The following is a 14,135-nucleotide window of genomic DNA, read 5'->3' on the forward strand; positions in this document are numbered from 1 at the left end:
GGAGAGGGAGATAGGGAGAAGAGAGCGTTCTTCGCAGCAGAGTTTTCCGTCTTTTTCTACAAAGACATTGTGCTCCCCTACCCTTTCATAGGGCACTACCTTTGACCAGGGTCCATATGGATTTCGTCAAACGTAGTGCACTATATAGGGAACAGGATGCCATTTGTTACGCGTTCAGGGGCTCTCCTTATTCTGTCCTCTCACCAGTGATAAGACAGCCCAGCAGTAGCAGCACAAGCTGTGGCAGTTAACAGTTAACACTGAACCAACCATTCCGCCTCATTGGACCCTGCACAGATCCCAGTCGCACTGACACAAAGCAGCTTGGCAGGCAACTGGTCCCCGGGGGCCTGACACCAGCCCAATATTAACAGAGCCAGTCACCCAGATCAGGTCACTGTCTCTAAGTCAGTGGAGATAGTTATCTCTGTGGCCTACAGGCTGATCAGAAGGCAGTTTGTATTTAGTTAATCGCTGTGGATATCTGATCTGACTGTCTGAGTTGATTAGTGTAATATCATGTCTTCTGTGATGTTCACTTTTGATTTATCCTTTTCCTGTGCTTCTTTTCTCCCTCCCTACTTCTTTCTTCCCTTTGTCTAACTCTCCTTCTACTCTTCCTCTTTTGTCACCCTGTCTTTCCTACTGCCTCTCTCTCTACCACGACTTACAGCTCTCTCTCCATCTCTTCCCCCAGGTGAATCACCATGCCATTGGTAAAGCGCAGTATAGAGCCCAGACACCTCTCTCTCCCCCTCCCTCACTTTTTTGCCCATTTCTCACTCTTTCTTGCACTTTCTTCCATCTCTCTCCCCATAGGTAAACCATGCCATTGGTAAAACGCAGTATAGAGCCTAGACACCTGTGTCAAGGTGCAGTACCTGATGGAGTCACCAGTGAACTGGAGTGTGTTACCAATAGCACCCTCGCTGCCATCATCAAACAGCTTGGTAGCCTCAGTAAGTGTGTGTGTGTGCACGCGCGCAGGGGACGGGGTTGTTATTTGTGTGAAACAAACACATCAGTGAAGGGCAGGAGAGAGAGATAGGAGCATGGTTTAAACATGTGAGGCCATGATCCGTGCGCCTATTGGAAATCCATCCATCTCCTCACTGGTCTGTGCCTCCTAGGGTTATCCTGATCTCCTATAGACTTATCCTGTATGCTGATCAGGTCTGCTGTAGAGGTTGAGATGGGAATAGATTAGCTTGACTTTCTGACCCAGACACCTGCAGATAATAATAATGGACACTTACCAGTAGGCTGACTGTTGAAGCTAATACAAATTGCCAGTATTTGTGGCTCTACATTCACCCAGCTTTGCCCTATGGCTTCTATGGGAAAGCAGCAATATCCAAGGACTTTGTGTCTAAGGGGGTATTATTTATTTAATACATTGGAATAATAGTCTGTTAGTCATGCCAGTAGCCTCTACACCAGTGGTTGCTAATGTGTCCACTTTGGGGTAGAATCCCTTGCGTAGTAAAGTAAGTACACCTTGCTATTGTGGTCTAATGGTATTCCTTTGACAGGGAAGCTTCATTAGACTAAAAGACAACTCCGACTTCCACCTCTCCACCCTAGAGACAATGACTGAAGTGCACTTGAGTGTGCTTTGAAACCACCTTCACTCAGTGTTAGACTACATTATTGATGTGTGGTACAATATGTATCAGTGCTATAACAATGATAAGTCCTTATATCTAGTCAATAACCTGACATAGCACCCAGCGATGTTACAGTAGGTGCTGTTTTAATTTATATTGTTATATATATATATATATATATATATATATATATATATATATATATATATATATATGCAGTGTCCCTTGATAAGGTGTGTGTACACACTGTGGAGCAGGCAGACTATAATGCATTGTGTTCTGCTGGATGTCAGACAGCAGCTCTGCAGGGGGCACAGCACCCTATAGAGAATTCTATAGAGACTATAGAGAATTCCTGCCCATTGATTAAGGTGTGTGTGTTATCCTGTGTACTAATGTGTCTCTTCCTCCTGCAGGTCGTCATGCGGAGGACATCTTTGGAGAGCTGTTCAATGAAGCCAACAGCTTCTACATGAGAATGAACAACCTACAGGAGAGAGTAGACATACTGGCTGTCAAAGTCACACAGCTAGACTCCACCGTGGAAGAAGGTGTGTTTTCATCTTAGTTTGTCACCTGACAAAGTGTGTTGGTACATGGGGTAAAGCATAGCAGCAGCAACATTTCACCTACAGCCGCTTCACTGAGTGAATGCAGCTCTCTATCTGTTTTGCTGCAGTGTGGTTTTCCCCAGTGCTGGTGTGATTGAATGCAGCCACTCTGTCTTTGGTGGAATTTGGAATGTGCATATCATTGGTAAATGCTAAGTGGGATGCTTGTGACGACTCAACTCTGACGTCACCCCATTGAAGTTAAAATGTTAAAGTTAGGGTTATGGTTAAGGTTAGGGTTTAGGGCAGGGTCATCCCAAGGATCCCACAGGATCCCACTGAGCATATAATCTATACACTCTTGATTGAGTGTGTATTGTGCAGTCCCACATAAAAAAGACTACAGTTTAATATATAATACTAAATGACAGTATAAAATTCTCTGTTATTGTGGAGTATACTGTGAAATACTATACTACACACGGCAGTATTCCTCAATCGTGTTGTGCTTACTACATCATTTTGTAGTATACTGTAGAATATTATACTCCACACTGTAGTATCCCTTGATCGTGTAGTGCTTGCTATAGTATGATTTTAGTGTACTGTAGAATACTATACTACACATAAATATAGTAATACTACAGTATACTATAGTATTTTATTTCATGTGGCCTGCTACAGTGGTGTGAGCTGTACTGTGCCTTAGCTGCAGAGGAGTAGTGAAGTGACCCAGCTTTTCTTAGAGATTCAGGAGGGATGAACACAAACACAGACACACACACACACACACATACACACACACACACACACACACACACACACACACACACTGGATTCAGGAGGGATGAGCTGACCACCTGAGAGAGAAGCACTGTATTACACGACTAATAATAACCTTGCCTCTATCATATCCTCCACTCCTCTTTTCTCCTACACGTGTTCTCCATCTTTCTATTCCCCGTTTTCCCCCCCCTTCTCTCTGGCCCCTCCTCTTTTGTCCTTCTTCTCTTTCATATTGTATTTCTTCTCCGCTTCTCTCTTCTAGTTTTTTAATCTGCTTTCCTCTTCTCTCCTGTCTCCTACTCAGCCATTCCATCCATACCTTACACACTGTGTACTGTTAGAGTAGTAGCTCTTTCTTTCAGTCCCCATAGGAATGCATTGTCTCTTCAGCCACATAGAGAAGCACTGTATTGGCAACGCACAGGGAGTTGCATTGTCAGTGTGATGGCTAAGCACTCTTTTTGTGTGTGTGTGTTGTGTGCGTGCATTATAAACTCTTGACTGTCTGACCTTCAAACGAACCAGCCACGTGCGTTTGTGTGTCTGCTGACCTTTTTCTAGCCTGTAGAGGTGTCAGACTCAACGGATAGGGGTGAGTGCTTTTTAAAGTGTGTGAGTGTGCGCACGTGTGTACGTTCGTTTATGCGTACATGGGTGCATGATTTGGGTTGTGGTTGTTGTTCCTGTGGATATTTGGTTTTTGACTCTGGCTTTGTGGTTTGTCTGCTTGAATATTTTGGTGTGTGTGTCAGTGGCTTTCCTCCTCCAGAATAGCCGGAGTATATATTTTAATAGATGATTACTAATCGATGAGCCTCGTGCTGTGTGTGTGTGTGTGTGTGTGTGTGTGTGTGTGTGTGTGTGTGTGTGTGTGTGTGTGTGTGTGTGTGTGTGTGTGTGTGTGTGTGTGTGTGTGTGTGTGTGTGTGTGTGTGTGTCTGAGTCCCGCTGAAGGGAAAGATGTCTGCAGTGATACATGTGGTAACATGGGAGGGAGGTATTTGTATTTATTAGGGATCCACATTAGCTGCTACCAAGGCAGGGGTCCAAACGCAGTAAGGCACTTACATCAAACATAAAAAAATATATAAAACGGTACATCCATATAGCATTATTACACCGCTACATACACTATACAAAATTATGTAGACACCACTTAAAATGAGTGGATTCTGCCATTTCAGCCACACCCGTTGCTGACAGGTGTATAAAATCGAGCACACAGCTCTGCAATCTCCATAGACTAACATTGGCAGTGGAATGGCCTTACTGAAGAGCTCAGTGGCTTTCAACGTGGCACCGTCATAGGACGCCACCTTTCCAACAAGTCAGCTCGTCAAATTTCTGCCCTGCTAGAGATGCCCCGGTCAGCTGTAAGTGCTGTTATTGTGATGTGGAAACATCTAGGAGCAACAACTGCTGAGCCTCAAAGTGGTATGCCACACAAGCTCACAGAACAGGACTACCAAGTGCTGAAGCACATAGCGTGTAAAAATCGTCTGTCCTCGGGTCATTACCGAGTTCCAAACTGCCTCTGGAAGCAACATCCGCACAATAACTGTTTGTCGGGAGCTTCATGAAATGGATTTCCATGGATGAGCAGTCGCACACAAGCCTAAGATCACCATGCGCAATGGAGTGGTGTAAAGCTCGCCGCCATTGGACCCTGGAGCAATGGAAATGCGTTCTCTGGAGTGATGAATCACGCTTCACCATCTGGCAGTCCATCGGACGAATCTGGGTTTAGCGGATGCCAAGAGAGCGCTACCTGCCCGAATGCATAGTTCCAACTGTAAAGTTTGGTGGAGGAGGAATAATGTCTTTGGCTGTTTCATGGTTCAGGCTAGTTCCCTTAGTTCCACTGAAGGGAATTCTTACCGCTACTGAAATCAATGACATTATAGACAATTCTGTGCTTCCAACTTTGTGGCAACAGTTTGGGGAAGGCCCTTTCCAGTTTCAGCATGACAATGCCCCCATGCACAAAGCAAGGTCCATGCAGAAATGGTTTGTCAAGATCAGTGTGTACCGACAGTTGTAAATCATGCAGCGCCTTGTGTCACCATCGCAGATTTTAGAGAAACAACAAATATCGGTACATATAAGTGTCTTATATCGGCTGAAAGATTAACAATAATTAAATATAACTGCATTGTCCAATTTACAGTAGCTATTACTGTGAAATAATGGCATGTTATTGTTTGAGGAGAGCTCCTAACAACAAAACACTTTTTTTCACTGTGATAGGTTTGATTAATTCACCTCTGAAGGTGAAATGTGTACTTATATTCTGAAATCTTTCTCTGATTTATCATAGAAAGGGTCCAAGAGATAACATGAAGTGTCGTTTTGTTACATTAAAATCATTTTTCATATCCTAAAAATCCATATAACATGCACGATCGATTTTGTATTTCCACAGGTTCATTTTCCAAAGAAAGGAATCTGTGAAAATCTAACCCTAAACGTTGTTTCAACCAGGCAAATCACATTTGTATGTATTCCTCAGAGATCCTAGAACGTAACCAGACTTCACTATATCATTAGGGGTGTGGTATAACCTATAGGACACCAAATTTGGTCAGAGAGTGACACCTTCATGGCACGCCAATGACGCGGCCGGTCTTCATTTGATCAACTGTATCTTTGTCAAATAAGCACCAATCGGCGTCAAACAAAGCTAGCTAGATAGCCAATGAGCTGGGCTGAACGGGAGTACCCGGAAACCCTGTATCTGTCGCAAAATGTAGGTGCTAACATTTTGCGACAGCATGCCTTTTCATTTTGGACAAAAATTATAAGAATATTCAGAGTTATGAAAACTGGTTGTTTTGTAAATGTTGAACTTATAATATGGCTGCTAATACTGGAAAAGCTAAATCAAAGTCCAAGTATACAGATTTGACAATATTCTTGCAGAAAAATGTTATGTGAATGTAAATTTCTCCTTCACGATTTGCCCAAATGTACCTGACTGACTTCACACTAAATGTCATGTAGTTCACTCATACTTCAAGTTATCCGTCTGAAACGTTGCACATACACTGCTGCCATCTTGTGGACATCTGAATTACAACCAGAGTGATGGCTGGAACTGGGACCTTTCTCTTGCATTTCAAAGATGGTGGTAGAAAATGTTTTTTTTCTTTTTTCTTTGCATTTTCTTCTACCAGATCTATTGTGTTATTCTCCTACATTCAATTCACATTTCCACGAACTTCAACGTGTTTCTTTTCAAATGGTACCAAGAATATGCATATCCTTGAATTGGTATAGATTTGGTATGTCGTTTAAGGCAAAATTGGGGAAAAAAGGGGGCTATCCAGCACAGCTTGCGCGCTGCCCCAGAATTCTACGGCAAGTTATTAAGTGTCAGCCATTGTTGCCATTAATGCTAGTTAGTGCTAGTTTGACCACCAGAGGGCATCTTTGAGAAGCATTTTATTGTTTTTAATATTGGCTGTACTAGAGCAGTGGTTCCCAAACCTTTTTATAGTCCCGTACCCCTTTAAACATTCAACCTCCAACTGCACCAGGGTCAGTGCACTCTTAAATGTTGTTTTTGCCATCATTGTAAGCCAGCCCCACACACACTATACGATATATTTCTTAAACATAAGAATGAGTGAGTTTTTGTCACAATCTGGCACGTGGGAAGTGACAGAGCTCTTATAGGACCAGGGCACAAATAATAATAATTAATTTTGCTCTTTTTTTTGCCATCTTTCATATAAAACCTTATTTGTTCATCGAAAATTGTGAATAACTCACCACAGGTTAATGAGAATGGTGTGCTTGAAAGGATGCACATAACTGCAATGTTGCAATTGTATTGGTGAGTCTGTCTTAAATCGTTTTCCACACGCAGTCTGTGCCTGTATTTAGTTTTCATGCTAGTGAAGGTGATAATCCACTCTCACATAGGTATGTGGTTGCAAAGGGCATCAGTGTCTGAATGTCGTGATTTGCCGAGGCAAGAAACTCTAAGCAAAATGCAAATTAATTACTTAAAAATCATACAATGTGATTTTCTGGATTTTTGTTTTAGATTCCGTCTCTCACAGTTGAAGTGTACCTATGATAAAAATTGCAGACCTCTACATGCTTTGTAAGTAGGAAACACTGCAGATTTTGCAGGTTATCAAATACTTGTTCTCCCCACTGTATATACTGCTGTTCAAAAGTTTTGGGTCACTTTTGTGTACTCTTTGTCACCCACACACACTTTAAACATTTGGATAATAAAGCATTTAAAGGCTGACGTTGGTTGATTTTAAAACTTGTGACAGCCAAAATTCTAACTCCACCCATGATTTTTGGACTTTTTTAAACATTCCCTGAGAGCATGGATTTTAGGACCTACTGCAGTCCTAAAACATAGGTACAAACAACCTTTCCATGATTGGCCATTAGCAGGACAATAGACTCTTCAACCTTTACAAAAGGATAGCTCGGGCTACTCTAAGTGTGAAACAAAAATCCCCCAACTTGCAATGTATGTGACATACTGGTAAAAATAAGGTAAAACCAATTTAAGTTTTCCTGTAATAACAAGAAATGTGTGGAGTGGTTGAAAAACGAGTTTCAGTGACTCCAACATAAGTTTATGTAAACTTCCAACTTCAACTGTATATGTACTTTACTATTTATATTTTTGAGAATGTTAACTTTTACGCCACTACATTCCTAAAGAAAATATACACTTTTTACTCCCATACATTTTCCCAGATACCTGAAAGTACTCGTTACATTTTGAATGCTCAGGCAGGACAGCAATATTGCCCAATTCATGCACTTCAGAAAGAAGGGTTACATTTTGTTTTAAACTGAATTTTAAACTGATTAATTAAATTAAAAAATGTAGTCACTGGCCTATACACACACGCAATGTCAAACTGAAATTATGTTTATAACATTTTACAAATAAATAAAAAAATGTAAAGCTGAATTGTCTGGAGTCAATACATATTGAACCCCTTTTGTTATGGCAAACCTCAATAAGTAAAAATGTGCTGTTCAAGTCACATAATAAGACAAATGGACAATAATAGTGTTTAACATGATTTTTGAATTACTTCCTCATCTCTGTACCCCACATATACAATTATCTATAAGGTCCCTCAGTCGAGCAGTGAATTTCAAACACAGATTCAACCACAAAGACAAGGCAGGTTTTCCAATGCATCGCAATGAAAGACACCTATTGGTAGATGGGTATATAAAAAGCAGACATTGACTATCCCTTAGAGCAAGGTTAAGTTATTAATTACACTTTTGATGGTGTATCAATACACCCAGTCACTACAAAGATGTATAATGACACCGGCGGGGATGGCTGACGTTTTACGTGCTCCTAACAAACTGTGCCATTTGTTTGTTTTTTTGCGTTGTTCGTAACTTCTTTATTTACTTATTTTGTACATAATGTTGCTGCTACCGTCTCTTATGACTGAAAATAACTTCTGTTCATCAGAATAGCAATTACTCACCTTGAACTAGAAGAATAATTGTTTTCTTCCTTAACGAGTTCGACGGGAAGGATATACTGCTTTCCCGGTAACAGGCCCAAATCCCCGTCATTTGCGTGAAGAAAAGACAGAGAAAAAGGGGGTGGAGGTCGGGCTACCTTCTGAAAATTTGTAGGCAAGCGAGTAAACTCCCACTGCCAGCCGTTCTATTGGCCAACGTGCAGTCATTGGAAAATAAAATCGATGGCGTACGATCAAGATTATCCTACCAACGGGACATTAAAAACTGTAATATCTTATGTTTCACTGAGTCGTTGCTGAACGACGACACGGATAATATAGAGCTGGCAGGATTTTCCATGTACCGGCAGAACAGAGAAGCTTCGTCTGGTAAGACGAGGGGTGGGGGTGTGTGTCTATTTGTCAATAACAGCTGGTGGGCAATGTCTAATATTAACTTCTTAGGGCTAGGGGGCAGTATTCGGAAGTTTGGATGAATGAGGTGCCCATAGTAAACTGCCCGTTGCTCAGGCCCAGAAGCTTTGATATGCATATAATTGGTAGCAAAACACTCTAACGTTTCCAAAACTGTTAACATAATGTCTGTGTGTATAACAGAACTGATATGGCAGGCAAAAACCCAAGGACAATCCATCCAGAATTTTTATTTCAGCTCACCACTGATTCCAATGGCTGGGAATGGGATTAAAAAAGGAAGACCTCCCATATTGCAGTTCCTAGGGATTCCACTAGATGTCACCAGTCTTTAGAAAGTGTTTCAGGCTTGTTTTTGGAAAAATGAGCTAGAATTTGTAGTTTTTCTAAGTGGCTCCCATTTTGGCTATAGTGTTTGTTGCGCGTTCCGGTAAGGGCATGCACTTCGTTATTGGTAATGGTCTCCGGTATTCTCCGTCTTTAATTTGATAATTTATTTACATATTAGGGTACCTGAGGATTGATTAGGAACGTTGTTTGAAATGTTTGGAGGAAGTTTATTGGTAACTTAAGGGATTCATTTGAATGCATTTTGAACGAGCGAAATCGGTGAATTACTGAGTCAAGCGCGCCAACGAAACTTACTTTTTTGGGATATAAAGATGAACTTTATCAAACAAAAAGGCCATTTGTTATGTAGCTGGGACCCTTGTGTTTGCAATCAGATGAGGATCTTCAAAAGTAAGTTATTTATTTTATAGCTATTTCTGACTTTCGTGACGCCTCTGCTAAGTTGGAAAATGTATGTAATTCTTGTGTGTGCGGGGCGCTGTCCTCAGATAATCACATGGACTGCTTTCGCCGTAAAGCCTTTTTGAAATCTGACAAAGCGGCTGGATTAACAAGAAGTTAAGTTTTTAAATGATGTATGACAATTGTATTTTCATGAACGTTTAATATTACGATTTCTGTCATTTGAATTTGGCGCTCTGCAATTTCACCGGATGTTGTCGAGGTGGGATGCTAGCGTCCCAATGATCCGTAAGAAGTTAACAAACTATAGTCAGTTAGGACATCTACTTTATGCATGACACAAGTAATTTTTCCATCGATTGTTTACAGATTATTTAATCTGTAAATTATCACAATTCCAGTGGGTCAGAAGTTTACGTACACTAAGTTGACTGTGCCTTTCAGCAGCTTGGAAAATTCCAGAAAATGTCATGGCTTTAGAAGCTTCTGATAGGCTAATTGACATAATTTGAGTCAATTGGAGGTGTACCTTTGGAAGTATTTCAAGGCCTACCTTCAAACTCAGTGCCTCTTTGCTTGACATAATGGGAAAATCTAAAGAAATCAGCCAAGACCTCAGAAAAAATTGTAGACCTCCACAAGTCTGGTTCATCCTTTTGGAGCAATTTCCAAACACCTGAGGGTATCTCGTTCATCTGTACAAAGAATAGTACGCAAGTATAAACTCCATGGTACCATGCAGCCTTCATACCGCTCAGGAAGGAGATGCGTTCTGTCTCCTAGAGATTAACATACTTTGGTGCGAAAAGTGCAAATCAATCCCAGAACAACAGCAAAGGACCTTGTGAAGATGCTGGAGGAAACAGGTACAGAAGTATTGATATCCACAGTAAAACGAGTCCTATATCGACATAACCTGAAAGGTCGCTGAGCAAGGAAGAAGCCACTGCTCCAAAACCTCCATAAAAAAGCTAGACTACGGTTTGCAACAGCACAGTACAGATCGTACTTTTTGGAGAAATGTCCTCTGGTCTGATGAAACAAAAATATAACTGTTTGGCCATCATGACCATCGTTATGTTTGGAGGAAAAAGGGGGAGGCTTGCAAGCTGAAGAACACCATCCCAACCGTGAAGCACGGGGGTGGCAGCATCATGTTGTGGGGGTGCTTTGCTGCAGGAGGGACTGGTGCACGTCACAAAATAATGTCCCCATGAGAAGGAAAATTACGTGGATATATTGAAGCAACATCTCAAGACATCAGTCAGGAAGTCAAAGCTTGGTCGCAAATGGGTCTTCCAAATGGACAATGACCACAAGCATACTTCCGAAGTTATGGCAAAATGGCTTTAAGGACAGCAAAGTCAAGGTATTGGAGTGGCTATCACAAAGCCTTGACCTCAATCCTATAGAAAATGTAATGTGTGGGCAGAATTGAAAAAGTGTGTGCGAGCAAGGAGGCCTTCAAACCTGACTCAGGAGGAATGGGCCAAAATTCACCCAACTTAATTGTGGGAAGCTTGTGGAAGGCTACCCAAAACATTTTACCCAAGTTAAACCATTTAAATGCAATGCTACCAAATACTAATTGAGTGCATGTAAACTTCTGACCCACTGGGAATGTGATGAAATAAATAAAAGCTGAAATATATCACTCTACTATTATTCTGACATTTTCACATTCTTAAAATGAAGTGGTGATCCTAACTGACCTAAGACAGGGGATTTTTACTTGGATTAAATGTCAGGAATTGTGATAAAATGAGTATAAAAGTATTTGGCTAAGGTGTATTTCAAACTTCCGACTTCAACTGTGTGTGTGTTTTGTTAATCCCTTAAACCCTGTGGGGATTTCACACCACTGTGCATGGATCCAGGATCTCTCAGATGGGGCTGTAACACACACGCACACACCCTGGCAGACTATTGTACCAGTTCTACAGATAAAGCCGTGTCAATATAATATCTGCTACTAACACATCTTTACCTTTTGGAGATATGAGGAACATATGGATTATGTTAGGACATGCTATATGTAACCCTTAATGTGCTGTGATCTTAATGCTGATCCTTCTATTGTTCCCCATTATCCGTTCTGCCATGGCATGGGGTGTCACTGGCCACACTGTAGTCTAGGGAGAGCACTGCTCCCTGGGCATGATTAGATGGATGGATTTGGGGGTGTTTCCATGGCTTGGGTCTTTTGTTATTGTCATAATCCCTTCTTTCAGAGCTGGGAGGCCACCACACACTGTAGCCCATTTAGAGCATTCCTCCCTGAGCATGACTTTGTTGGTTTAAAGGTGTAGGGTCATGCCAGGGGTGATTTAAGCCACACTAAGCTGACAATAAAGGTAAAACACAGCTGTTCCTGTGGCTTGTTACTGTATATGTTGTAAAGTATTGTTCACTGCCCTGAACTTGACGACTGGAGAAATTGTACTGTATATGTATTGTATCCCTCTTTTCAGTTATGTTAGTTACCAGTATGTTTTTTTTTGCTGTTATGATCAGGACAAAGATTAAGCCTGGTGCTGGATTTAAGAGCATGCTCCATTGATGTAGCTTTTTAGTCCAGGACTAGGCTTAACCTGTGTCCAGGACACCGCTCCTCAATATATGCAGTACCAGTCAAAAGTTTGGACACACCTACTCATTCAAGGGTGTTTCTTTATTTGTACTATTTTCTACATTGTACAATAATAGTGAAGACATCAACACTATGAAATAACACATATGGAATCATGTGGTAACCAAAAAAGTGTTAAACAAATCAAAATATTTTATATTGAGATTCTTCAAATAGCCCCCCTTTGCCTTGATGACAGAATACTCTTGGCATTCTCTCAACCAGCTCCATTAGGTAGTCACCTGGAAGGCATTTCAATTAACAGGTGTGCCTTGTTAAAAGTTAATTTGTGGAATTTCTTTCCTTAATGCGTTTGAGCCAATCAGTCATGTTGTGAAAAGGTAGGGGTGGTATACAGAAGACAGATCAAATAAGCAAAGAGAAACGACAGTCCATTATTTTAAGACATTACATTTTCTGCATTGACTGACATTCAAGAACTTCTAAAAGTTTCTTCAAGTGCAGTCTCCAAAACCATCAAGTGCTATGATGAAACTGGCTCTCATGAGGACCCACAGTTAAGGAAGACCCAGAGTTACCTCTTCTGCAGAGGATAAGATCATTAGAGTTCAGGGATGCAAACTAGTCACCTTTTGGTGAAATTCGCCGTTTTGAATCCAAAATAGGTGACCTACGTGAGACGGGGGTAAGAAGGAGATGAAGCGTACTTCATGAGCTGTAACTGAAAAACAACAGGCATTTGGAAAGTTTGAGGTGAGGCCTGAGGGAGAAAGTGTGGTGGAACAAGTATTAGCATTGTTAGTTGTCTTTCTATGTGGATTGAATTCTCCGTTAGCTAGCCAGAGAAATGTTGACAAACATTAGCCAACTCATCTGATCAAATAATTGAGTTTATGGTGTCAAAATTCGCTTGCTAAAAAAGCAAACTTTAGCTACCTAACGTTACATCATCAGATGAGTTAACACTTTAGTAACCTAACCAATTCGCTATAGTATTGACGTTAACTGGTATACAACTCCTTGCCGTTCAAGTTATAACGCGTTAGTTGCTTAATGGACCCTGGCCATCAGTGTGAAATATACATTAGCTAATGAACTAACCCCTATCTGTTAACTAATGTTTTCCCTCTACAGTATATGGTTAATTTTCAGAATGAGAGAATTGAGTGAAAATTAGACTTTTACTGGTTAACTGGTTAAGATGGGGGGGGGAAACAAGTGCAATATTTATGTGTGTGGTCACAAGCATTCTATTACAAAGGCTGTCATGTCTAACTGCAATATTAGTGTATTGTTTTTTTTTCTCAAGACCTGAGTCATTTGCAGTAAAGTCTAGGCAACAAATAACATTGAATTGCTTTCTTTACATTTTTTTGCATTTTTTATTTTTTTTAAACATTTTTAGCACTTTTTATTTTACACACCGAGACTGATCATGTAGATCATATTCTTTGTTTAATTAGTTAAAACCTGCATTTCTCCCTAGCAAGGATTAGAAAATATAAATGTCACCCTTTTGGGCCCTCACCAGTTTGCATCCCTGAGAGTTTACCAGCCTCAGTAATTGCAGCCCAAATAAATGCTTCACAGAGGTCAAGTAACATACATCTCAACATCAACTGTTCAGAGGAGACTGCGTGAATCAGGCCTTCATGGTCAAATTGCTGAAAAGAAACCACTACTAAGGGACACCAATAAGAAGAAGAGACTTGCTTGGGCCAAGAAACACACGCAATGGACATTAGACCAGTAGAAATTTGTCCTGTGGTCTGATTAGTCCAAATTTGAGTTTTTTGTTCCAACCGCCGTGTCTTTGAGACTCCGAGTAGGTGAACGGATGGTTCACACCGTGAAGTATGAAGGAGGTGATGGTGTGGGTGTGCTTTGCTGGTGACACTGTCTGTGATTTTTTTAATAATTCAAGACTTACTTAATCAGCATGGCTG

General features: G+C 40.9%; 1 protein-coding gene across 2 annotated transcripts in view; it reads left to right on the forward strand.

Moving 5' to 3' along the window:
- LOC139378797 (actin-binding protein WASF3) overlaps positions 1–14,135 on the forward strand; it is a 62,713-nt gene that overhangs the window by 24,748 nt on the left and 23,830 nt on the right. For both annotated transcript variants that reach the window (XM_071121301.1, XM_071121302.1), the window contains exons 2-3: positions 820–959; positions 2,024–2,158. In XM_071121301.1, the coding sequence (XP_070977402.1) occupies positions 827–959; positions 2,024–2,158 (268 nt within the window). In that variant the 5' untranslated portion in view covers positions 820–826. The remainder of the gene's footprint in view (positions 1–819; positions 960–2,023; positions 2,159–14,135) is intronic.

The sequence above is a fragment of the Oncorhynchus clarkii genome, chromosome 21 (assembly GCF_045791955.1).
Source record: "Oncorhynchus clarkii lewisi isolate Uvic-CL-2024 chromosome 21, UVic_Ocla_1.0, whole genome shotgun sequence".
Classification (NCBI taxonomy): Eukaryota; Metazoa; Chordata; class Actinopteri; order Salmoniformes; family Salmonidae; genus Oncorhynchus; species Oncorhynchus clarkii.